This window comes from Protopterus annectens, chromosome 2.part0 (assembly GCF_019279795.1).
Source record: "Protopterus annectens isolate FY-2018-M chromosome 2.part0, PAN1.0, whole genome shotgun sequence".
Classification (NCBI taxonomy): Eukaryota; Metazoa; Chordata; order Ceratodontiformes; family Protopteridae; genus Protopterus; species Protopterus annectens.
This window is the reverse complement of record NC_056728.1, coordinates 71,279,264-71,291,416: the sequence shown is the minus strand read 5'-3', so window position 1 is coordinate 71,291,416 and position 12,153 is coordinate 71,279,264. Positions and strand designations below refer to the sequence as shown.

Here is a 12,153-nt window from a genome sequence, read left to right as displayed (position 1 = left end):
TCTAACACAATGTTAGTTCATATGCTCAAATCCAACAATGCAGCTGGGGATGATTTCTTTGCCAACTCTGTAAGCAAAACATGGAACTCACTCCCTGATGACCTAACATCAGAACCCTCTTTATCCCAGTTCAAGAAAAATCTCATTCTATACTTTAAAACATGATGGATATGTCCCTGCTTTACCCCTGATTAACATTTCTCCCTCAACTGTGTGCCATGAGGACTTCTTGCCATAAGTACCTTTAAATGACTAAATCCTAGTTAGTTGCTTAACAACCTAATAACTTTGTATTAACCTGTGCGACGAGTCATGTTTTGATTCCTGTAATGAATGTACTTCTGTCTGGAAACTGTAAAACCTGATTTTTATGTATATATAAAATAGTATTTTGTAGTATCTAGTTTGGAGCTTTTCTCCCCAGGCCTCCGCTGAAAATGACATGCATCCAGTCGGACTATCCCAGTCAACAAATGTAAAATAAATAATAAATAAATAACATCAAGTAATGTCTGAAATGCATGGGCAATGTTTAACGTTAGTGGAACTGATGTCTGATGAAAAAAAAGAAGTTATGTACTTACCATAACGTTCCATGTGTGTTGTCCATCTCATCCTTTATTCTCACTGATGGGTAGGGATCTGATCCGCTTCAGCCATTAAATAAACTTGAGGTCCTTAGCCAAGCTCGTGGGCATTTTCCCTACCCATAATGCAACTGTTCTACAACCTCAGATCTTGTTTGCCCTTCAGTAATGACTAGAAGTATACATTACTAAGAATATGTAACAAACAGATTACACAAGACATACCCCCCAGAGGCTGTAGAGTCCTATAAAGACCCAATTAAAGCTACATGGTTTGCCAGGAGGGAGAATGGTGGGTGGGCTGTGAGAATAAAGGATGAGATGGGCAACACACATGGAATGTTACAGTAAGTGCATAACTTCTTTATGTGATATTGTCAATCTCGTCCTTATTCTCACTGACAGGGCTGCGTCCCTAGCTACATAATTCTTGGGTGGCTCATGGGAGAATATTCCTCAGAACCAAAGGATGCTCTACGCCTAGAGATCAAATCCAGCTAGAAGTGAGCAACCCATGTTGCCGCAACACAGACACTGTCTAAGGGCAATCTGGTTTGGAAAGCCACTGAAATAGCAACTGACCTGGTAGAATGAGCTCAAATAGGATTAGAGATGGTCTTTTCACTAGAATTGTATATGAAAGACATACATAGTGATAACCAATTGGATAGTGTTACCTTAGAAACTTGCTGGCCTTTTCTAATGTCTGAATATGAGATAAAGAGCTGATCTGACTTTCTGAATTGTGATGTCCTGTGCAAACAGAAACTTAATTGTTTATGAACATCTAAAAGGTGGAGCGTATACTCTCCTTTGTTTTGAAAATTTGGAAAGAACACTGGTAATTCAATAGACTGGTTGAGGTTAGTTTCCAAAACCACCTTAGCTAAAAAGGAAGGGTTCGTTCTCAGAAAGACTCTGTCTTTATGAAAAATTATATACGGATGCTTAGAGGATAGGGCCTGTAACTCAAACTTTTCTTGCTGAAGTTATAGCTACTAAAGAAAGGGTCTTCCATGATAGGTATTTCAAATCACATGTAGCAGAAGGTTCTAAAGGTGGGTAAACAAGCTTTGACAATAAAAAAATTAAGTCAAAAGGTGGAATAGGGTTTCTGTATGGACAGTGAATCAACGAAGTACCTCTGAGGAATGCTTTACAAAGTTTGTTACAAATTACAGCGGTACCATTACCTCCTATATGAAAATTAGAAATCAATGCTAATTGAACCCTAATGGTAGCTGCAGCAAATCCCTCACCGAATAATTTGGCTAAAAATTATGTACGGATGCTTAGAGGATAATAATTTGGCTAAAAATTCCAGAATAGAATCTAAAGGTGCTGTGAATGGATCTATGTGATTAAGATTAGACCAGACCATAAATCTTTGCCATTTGCTGTTGTACAGTTTCCGAGCTGAGCTCTTATGGGAAGACAGCAAAATGTGTTTTACTGGAGGAGAAAGCAGAGGAAACCTGGCTATCATGGGAAGTCTGTCAGTTTAAGACTGTGTAGTCTGGGATGAAGTTCTTCTGATGGATGTGTCACTAGATCTGGAACTGGATCCAGGATCCAGGATCCATGGTCCCTTCTGTACATGAAGCCAGACAAAAGGGAAGCATATCTGTCGAGGCCAATAGGAAGCAATTAGGATTACTGTGGTCTCCAGCAAGCTTGCTTTCTGTAGAAATTTGGGAATCAGAGGTATTGGTGGGAAAGCATAAAGAAGTCCCAGGGGCCAATCGTGAACAAGTGCATCCCTTGGTGAGTCTCTTGCCAGGGGGATCAGGGCAAAGTATTTGCTGCACTTGGCATTGATGGGTGATGCAAAGAGATCATAGCAAGGCTGGCCCCATTTGCGGAAGATCTCTTCCGCCACTTTCTGACTGAGGGACAGCTCATGTGGCCAAAGAATGGCTCTGCTCAGTTTGTCTGCAATCACAATGGATTGCCCCAGAATGTGCATTGCTATGAGAAAGTGGTTGGAGGCCTCTGCCCACTGTGAGACCCTCAGGGCTTCTCAACATAAGGGGTAAGATCTGGTTCTCCACTTGTTTGTTTACATACCAGACCAGAGACATGTCTGACTGAATTGGAATTGTACCTACAGGGAGAGAGTTCTGAAATGCTTGCAATGCTAGGAGCACCACTCGCAACTCTAGAACATTTATGTGCAAATGGGCCTCGTGTTCTTGCCAAGTGCCTTGGACTGTGTTCCCCAGATAATGCCCCCCCCCCAATCTGGAACGCCTCTGTGGTCACTGTACCTTGGGGCTGAGGGGGGAGAAAGAAATGGCCTTGAGAGACTAGGGGAGAGTTAAGCCACCAGTGAAGGTCTCTTTTGCAAGAGTTGGTTAGTATAATCTTGTGCAACACTGGAATATACCAAAAAGACCACTGTGTCGAACGTAGCCACTGAAGGATTCTCACATGTTGTCGTGCTAGTGGTATTAGCACAATTAAAGCAGCCATTTAGCCTAGAACCTGTAGGACTAGTTTGGCAGAAACCTCGCTCTTGTTGATCAGCAACCTTACATAACAGTGAAGATAATGTACTCTTCCTTGGGGAAGCTTTGTGATTGTTGTGATTTTGTGCTCCTATGAAAACAAGGATTGACATGGCTCTAGAGCAGATTTTTCGTAACTTATGGTGATTCCAAGGGATGAACAAAGTTGAAGTGTGTAGTCCCTGGCTTTCTGAAGAAGATGCCTGGTCAGGGCAGAGATGAGCCAGTTGTCCAGATATGGAAAAATACAGAATCCTTTGCGTCTCAGGTGAGCTGCTACTAGTACCATGCATTTGGTGAACACTATGGGGCCTATAGCGAGACCAAAGGGCAGAGCTCGAAACTGGAAGTGACTGACTCCTAGCCAGAAGTGTAAAACCCTTCTGGATCACATGCTCATTAGAATGTGGTAGTATGCATTCCGAAGGTCTATGGAGCACATCCAACTGTCTTTTTCCAATAGTGGAAGTACCATAGTGTTACCATCCGAACTTGCTCGTTCTCACAGACCTGTTTAGAATGCTGAGATCCAAGATGGGTCTCCAATCCCCTGTTTTCTTTGGAACCAATAAAAATCTTGAGTAAGTTCCGGATCCTTTCTGGTCTGCGGGGGACTTGTTGCATGACTTTTGTTTTGCAACTTTTGAATTTCTAAGGTTGTCTGTTCCCTTTGACTGGGTGGAAAATCCAGAACTGATCTGCTTATAGGAACAGGACAGGCGAAGGGAATGACATATCCCCTGGATATTATACTCTGCACTCATCTGTCGTTTGTGATGCTTTGCCAGGTTTCTTGGTGCAGAGACAAACAACCCCCGACTGCCTCCAGAGGCGAGCAACCGGGCACTCCTTCAGGAGCACTGATACGGCCCTCCAAAGAAAGATTCTCTGGAGCCCTGATTATGTGGGCATCCTCTGCCATGAGGGTGGCGTCTACCATTATTGTTCCCCCTCTACCCCTGGGGGAACTTTCACCTTGTGTGCCATGGAAAGATTTTCTGAACCACATTTTTACACTACCCCTCTGACCCTTTAGAAAGGGTCTGGTGGGTGCAGAAAAACGTGCTCCCAATGGCAAACAAGGTCTTGTCTTCTTGTTCAAACCTGGTGAGCGTTTCCTTCACTTTCGGCCCAAAAAGATAGGAGCAGTCAAACTGGGCATTAAACCATACCTCTCAACTGTACATATTTTCACAGAATGTCCAGATTTTTGCCTCATATTTTTAGTTAGTTTTTCATAAAACTGTGGTCTACTGGGAAATTATTAAAGATTTTAAGTTAGAAAATAATGACATGCATTTGAGTTTCAGATATCATACCCTTCAGAAAATTCATGCTAATGCAAAGCCTGTTACTCTATCAACGAAGTTGGTAAGAGTAATATTTAAAACATTTCCCTATTTTTGGGCATTTGTCCTACTTTTATGTATGGGTTTATCCAGATTTTTTGCTCTAACAAGTTGACAGGTATGGCGTTAATGAAGGTAGACTTGAACGGCTTCGCAAAGTTGCAAAGATGCATCCAAGCCCTCACCGAAGAGCAATACCTGAACTGGCAGCTCTACTTGTTTCATCTGCTGTATACGATATGAGCCTCATGGAAGAGTTTACTACAGAATTGAGGGTGGAGAGCTGAGCATTAACTTTATCTGCTACTGCATCAGCTACAGCTCCTTGGAGGAAATCTGTGAGTTCCTTTACAGGTCCCTCTGTAGCCTAGTAAAGTGGGTAAGACAGTTCAGAGACCGAAGGGCAAAGGTCGCTAATGAAACACTCGCTTCCCATATCTATCCATAGTCCGTGAGACTTTATGAGGAGGATGGATAGAGGAGCTGGTCTCCGATAGCTCCGTTTTAGTGACCGCCGACACAACCATGGCATCAACTGCAACTCCTTTGTTCAGAAACTCTTTATCCTTAGGGGCAGTAATGAACTTGTCTGGCCTTCTAGGAGTAGCCGGTATGGAATCTGGGGTCTCTCAAGCCTTCCTAGAAATTAAGTCCATAAGCTCATCAGGAGGAGGAGTCACCCAAGAGGAGGAAGAGCAAGACCCAAAGGCCTTCAGATAAACTGACTCCTCAGGCGAAGGGGGGGGGGAGGTTGGACTGTCAGTCACCTCTCTGTTTTAACAATTCCAGGATGTCTCCAAAGGAGACATCTTCAAGAGGTGACCTAGGGGACCCTTCAGCCTCATCGAGATTAGTGTCTGATGCGACATACCTCTAGGTAGTTACAAGGTGCTTTCTCTTGCAGGTCCTCTTCCGAGGGACCTCCTCAGTGGGATGCTCTGGAGAGGTTTCAGAAGGGGGGGGGGTCGCTTGGTGCATACAACCTGAGGCCTGGAGTCACTGCAATCCTGTGGGAGGGTTACCTGAGAGGATGAAGACAACTGGCCTATACAGGGAGAAAGATCTACTGAAAGGTGCTGTAGACTTGGTAGGAGTCAAAACCCTCCTTATAACTTTGAAGGCAGACTGCCCCAAGGATTCCCTCGGATCTGACAAACAGGCTGTCGGAGCCAAAGACATCTGTGGAACCGGTGACAGAAGCTCTGAAGACAAGGCAGGAGCAGAACTCATCCGCACCGAAGCCCCAAGAGGCTGAGTCGGATCCAGAGAGATCAGAGCTGGCTCTGAGGATCAGACAGGAGAGTGTCGGCTCCTAGAGGTGTCCTGCTCTGAATGGAGGGAAACACTGATGGCGAATGTCTGCTCCGAGGAAACTGATGGTCTTGAAGCCGATACAGTCACAATCTGGAGATCAGAGTCTTCCAGCTACAAAACCAAAGGACGGATTGGAGGAGGAACAGTTATTAGAGGGGTGGACTGCGTCTGATCCGATTCCTTTGGGCTTGGATCCAACAGAAGTTTGGCCAGGTCCTGAGGCTTCAGCAACCTATGCACAACCCTAGCCATGTCTTCATTGAATAAGCTCATGGTAGACCAAGCAGAAAGAGATGGGGATCCAGATTTAGCCAGCATTGGTAATGGGAGCCGGGAAGTCAATGGCTCAAGGGAAGGTGATCGGCTCCGATGTGAAGTCCCTGTCAACGCAGATGATGTCGGAGCCAAAGGTTATGTCAGGTCCGATGTAGTCTTGGATCCAGGAATGACTTTCTGCTCCACAGATACTGGTGGAGTAGACAGTAAAGGAGCTCTTGGTCTTGGCTCCAACGAATCTTTTGGAGCTGAAGATGCCCTTTTTTGAAGTCTTGTCTGGCAATTTTGATGACTCTGAAGAAATAGCCTCTGAAAAGGTTTTTTAAAATAAACCCTTTAGAATCAACTTATTCTTGTGCTCCATAAGTGCTCTCTAATTAAACCCGTGACATATGGAGCAATTTTCTTGGAGATGAAGAGGCCCCAAGCAATAAACATGGAGAATTTGAGAATCACTAAGGGGAATCTTCTTCCCACACTTTTCACACTTTTTGAAAGCTAATAGTTTCCCTTCCTGCTTTTGAGACATAGTACCTTAAACACACAGAAACACACTAAAGCAAAAATAGAAGAAAAGGGGAAATAGTAAAAGAAAAACTTTTTTTTTTTTGTAAAATACACAAAAACCTTCCTCTAACTTTAACGGACGATTAGAGGAGGGAAAGAAAGGGAGAGAAAATCGGCCTCTAACTAAAACGGACGACAGAGATGACCCTCTAACTTAAACAATATGGCGCTCGGTAAGGAAGACTCACACTAGCAACAAGAAAGTAGACTGAGAAAGAAAGGTCTAAGATAATAATTATAATTAAAGAATTAGCAATACTTAGCCCAGAGCTTAGCTAACAGGAACCTCTGAGTTTATAGAACAGTTGCATTATGGGTAGGGAAAAATGCCCACGAGCTTGGCTGAGGACCTTGAACTTATGCAAAGTCCGAGATGGATCCAACCCATCAGTGAGAATAAAAATGACTGACATCACATAAAAAGTTACAATTGTTCAGATGCCAAACTCAGAAGACGAATAGTTATTATAGAGGCTTGCAGTAATAATGCAGTAACTTGCAAAGTTTGTACTGATATTCCTAAGATAACGATGACTCAAAGACATTAGCCTGAAAATTGAGTTGTAAACAGATTAAGAGTTACAAAACGCTCAAGAAACTAGTCACAGATGCACCTATGATATAAATTCAATTAAACTAGAACTTAAAAGTCTCCTGGATCTAGTATTTACATTACATTTTTAAAGGTAAAAATCCTTTTAACCGTTTCGCATCTCAAAAAAGATGATGAGAATAGAGTGACAGTCTTTCAGAGAATGAGCTCTTTCTGAGTTAAATTCCCTTGTGATTTTCTCTAGGAAAGACAACAGTCCTGAAACTAATTGAACATGAAAATTCACATGAGAAAAATGGTTAAAACATAAAGTTAGAAAAACTACAAGTACTACAAAATTAAAATCCCAATCTAACAATTCCATCAGAACAAAGAATTTTATAACATTACTTGAACTTGCTAATCATGCAGATGAAAATGTTATTACTTATAGCTAAACATCAAGACAAACTTAAGTACATGAAACAATATTAGTCTGAACCCAAACAGACAATGTGAATAAAATGCAAAATCCAGACTAAGACTACTGTAGTACTCTGCATTAAAAAAAAAAAAAAAAAAAAATAGGAAGACCAATGGACTAATTTTGTCTGAATGTTAATATGCTGTGTAATAAAGCGCTATATGAACACTGACAAAATGCTTACAACTTTTGGGACAACTCTGAAAATGGGACAACAGTTCTTGCTGACTGGTTATTAGCAATATTTTACTATGGGATGCATATCTACTAGCTTTCTGAAAGAAGCTCCAGTACTAACTACTATGCTTATACTGGCACAGTACATTTCTAGGGTAGGACAAAAATGATCTCTCCAAATATAACAAGAAGCATAGGAGATTTGCAAACATTCCACTAGTAGACACCTTAGCAAATAAGAAGCAAAAAATGGAATTTGTTGTATTTATTTTAAATTTTACTACTTGGTACAAAAAAAAGGCAGCACAACTTTATGTAACTTGTCTTTAATACAAAACTTACCTGTAGGTACAGCTCTTCCAAGTCATCCCTCCTCCTGTTACGTAGCTGCTCTTGTTCCAACAGTGACTGAAGTTCCTCTCTACTCTTTTGTTCTTTTGCCAGGCTCTGAACTGCCTTATCCAGATCACTTTCTTTCTTCTTTAAAAATGAGCTGCATGAATATAAAAAAGGTCCATTATATATACGTTTACACAGAGGAAATCAGGAATGCAGCCTAGGAGAAAAGAAGAAGGCATTTTTCTAGGAAAAAAAGAAGGTTGCTACTCTGACTTGGGTTGTTGTTTTACTCATTAGGTAAGATAAGCATCATTAAAAGGACTGCAAAGGGAGGGAGGGATAAATAAACCTCATTCTTTACAGGAGGAGCTCTGTCTTGGAAGGGACATTATATAACCCTATAAATGTAGAGCAAAGTGGCAACATTTGTACTATACACTGATCACAAGCATGAATATTAAGGCCAAGCATTCATTTGTCAGAACTGGCAAGCAACCTGCAGCATTCTGGAAACATGCAGTTAAAGCACTGCTCTGCAATGCTGACAGCCCAGGTTCAACTAGCTACCCAACTGTCAAAGAAAGCTTCACTAATCCATTTGTGAGGGTGGTGTTAGACATGTTCATAGGTGTGTACTAAGCTAATGACCCTGGGGCCTTTACAAGCCAGCCATAGGATTACCCTGGCATAGTGCCACACAACCTTAGTTCCCAGTGCCTCTGTTGAGTAGAGCCACTGAAGTTATCCCCGGGGTAACTTTTCTGTTTCCCATCCACTCATCAAGATTTCTCTTGAAGATGGTCAGCGAGGTGCTTAGCTTAACATGTATGGGAAGTCTGTTCCACAGCATGGGCAGTCTCTGGGTTATGAACCTGTCGCTCCAGCATGATCTGTTAATTGTGGTAGAGGTTGAAGTCTCTGGAGCGTGTGGTGCGGAGGGATTGGAATTTCTTTAGATGTAGCATTGCTAACAGAGCTGGGTCAGACATGGCTTTGTAAGTCAAGCAGAGATCACCTCTAAGTACAGAGAATAGTTGGGGTTTTTTTGAGTCTGTCCATACAAGACAAGTGTTTAAGGTCTAGGATCCTCCTTGTAAGGTACTTTTGCAGACTCTCCAGTTGTTTCAGGTGTCTAGTGAGGTACTCGGTGATTGGCCTAATGAGGGAAGAGTAGAGGGAGACAATGACCTCTTTCTTCCTGGATGCAAAACCCTTAGTAATGAGATGTGCCACATAGAATGACTTTCTAACCACAGTGGCAATGTGGTGATCAAGAGAGGTTGCTGTCAACCTGTGTTCCCAGATCTCTTATAACGCCTTCTGTGTTCAGTGAACTACCATCAATGTGGTAATTCATGGGAACTGGGTTTTTCCCAAGGGGATGACGACACATTTTTTGGCATTGAGCTTAAGGTCATGGTTCTGACACCAGTCATTGGTCATAGTGAAGCCATTCTGTAGGATGTCAACATCCCTTGAGGAGTTAATACCTCCCAACTTGCAACTGTCTGCAAACTTTGTCAGCCAGAGTCCCTTCGTGTTGGCCTGGACTTTAGAGAGGTAGATACCAAACAGGAGAGGACCCAGGACCGAACCCTGTGAGACTCCACTCGTGATTAATCAGCAGTCTGACTTGGAGTCAGCTACTTTCACACTGTGGGTTCTATGAGCCAGTTTGCAACCCACCTAGTGATACAGGGGTTCATGCCAAGCTTAGTGAGTTTTTCTATGATTCCTGAGTGGAGAATGGTATCAAAAGCCTTGGCCAGATCAAGGTATCAAAAGCCTTGCTCAGATCAAGGTAGGCTGTATGAACCACCTTGCCTTCATCCACAGCTCTAGTGACTGACTCAAAGAAGTCGACCAAGTTAAGCAGGCAAGATCTACCCTTCACAAAACCAAACTGTGTGGGATCCAGAGTTTGGAGATTCCCTATATCCTTGTATATTAGGTCCATGATGATGTGTTCCATAGCTTTGCATATCAGACTCGTCAGGCTAATGGGGCGAACGTTTCCAGGGTCTGTAGTCACTCCTCCTTTGTGGAGAGGGATGACTGTAGCAGTGAGCCATTCGGTAGGGACAAAGCCTGAGGTGAGGCTGTGATTGAACAGGGCACACAGGTGAGGTGCCAGTTCACTCTGTAGTTCATGTAGAACACGATCTGGGATATTGTCAGGTCCCACAGAAGCTGTATTCTTGGCCTTGGACAGTGCTGTTTTAACCTGTGCAGCAGTAATACTGGGTGCCTGGCAATCTACTGGTATTGTGATTGGTCCTTTGGGGGGGGGGGGTAAATGGCTGAGGACCAATAGCAGGCTACGACCAGAATCTCTGTCTTACCCAATGTTAGCTGCACCTGAAGCATCTCTGATGTGTTATGATGGGCTACCAGTATGTTGTCGTCTACCTTATGCAAGCCTGTTTGGAAGAACAGGAACACATGCAGACCTCCAGTGCATCTCAAGTGCATGGAAATGTCGATACAATGAAGGGCAGACAAAGATACGCAAAGTAAACCAATGAGAATCTCTCAACAGCTGCCACACAAAGGCAGTGTTTTCTGCGCTTCCAAATCTCACCCACTAAAGGAATGTGTTTTAGCCGGGGGGGGGGGGGGGCCTGACAGCAAAGGGTAACAATGACATATTCAGCAGAAAAGATGTTGCTTAAGCACTAGACTGTGAACGGGGAAATTAAATCAACAAGCAGTCCTGTTAACCCTCAATTATTATACAAACATACTGAAATACGCTACTACTAATATAAGGAATAAGAGAAGTAAACAAGTTACCTTTGCGGCATCATTCCAGAAGAAGTACATAGTATACACACACTTATAGTCTAACAGAAATACAGCACCTTGTTTGAAATGGTTTTAAAGATACCCTCTGTTCATGGGAAGTTACTAGGCTATTGGCCCTGAGGCCCTTACAAGTTGAGCCAAGAGTTTAGCCCATGCATAGACAAATCAGCACCCGATGCCCTTGTCCAGCAGGGACACAGGTGGAATCCCAGGGATGCATTTTCTATTTCCCATCCAGTTATCCAGGTTGCGCTTAAAAAAGGGGTAAAGAGGTACTCTGCTTGACGTGGACAGGGAGTCTATTCCACATATGAGGGAGTCTCTGGGACACAAACCTGTCCTGCCAACAAGTCCTACTGATGTCAAAGAACAGCTTGAGGCCGCTTGTGTGGGCTACTCAAGTGGAGCTTAACTTGCGGACAGGCAGAAGTCCCATCAAGACGGGGTCCGAGATCACCTTGTATGTCAGAGGTCACCTCTGAGGAGTCTGTATGAAACAGGGTAGAGGGATAAGGCTTTTAGCCTATCTGTGTATGGTAGATTTTTGAGGCCCTGGATTCTCCTGATGAGGAACCTCTGTGGTCTCTCCAGCTGCTGCATGTGTGAAGGTACATGCCAAATGGGGCATTGTACTCAATAATGGGCCTTATAAGGGAAGAATACAGAGATGTTATGACCTCCTTGTCTCTGGATTAGATACCCTTGCTTATGAGGTGGGCCATGTAGAAAACTTTCCGTACATTGGAAGCAACATGGTGGTCAAAAGTCAAGTTTCTATCAATCTAGGTGCCCAAATCCCTCATGACTGACTGTGTGCTTAGGACGTTCTTATTAATGTGATAATTTGTGGGGACATCACACTCCCCAAAGGGGATATGATGCATTTTTTGTTGTATTCAACCTGAGGCCATGTTTCTGGCACCAGTCATTTGTTTGGGTGAGACCCTCTTGGAGGAAGTCCACGTCACTAGGGAAATTGATGACAGCTCCCAGCTTGCAGTCATCTGCAAACTTGGTCAGCCATAGCCCACTGGTTTTGGCCTGCACCTCCTAAACTGAAACTTAAACTTGCCAGGAAACAGACAGCAAACTGGAAACAACTGTTCCACTTGGGACTGAGACATGCTTACTTATTGAACAGCTGCTGCAAGAACCAGAACTATTCCAATGAACCAGAAAGTCAGCTTTCACTATGCAAGAAAATATAGGTTCATAG

The 12,153-nt window shown here is 43.1% G+C and overlaps 1 protein-coding gene across 1 annotated transcript in view; it reads right to left on the bottom strand.

Moving 5' to 3' along the window:
• Nucleotides 1-12,153, bottom strand: part of PCNT (pericentrin) — a gene marked incomplete in the record, with an annotated part of 2,997,294 nt that overhangs the window by 522,806 nt on the left and 2,462,335 nt on the right. Inside the window, 1 exon segment of the mRNA XM_044060288.1 lies at nucleotides 8,136-8,286. Coding sequence (XP_043916223.1) covers nucleotides 8,136-8,286 — 151 coding nt within the window.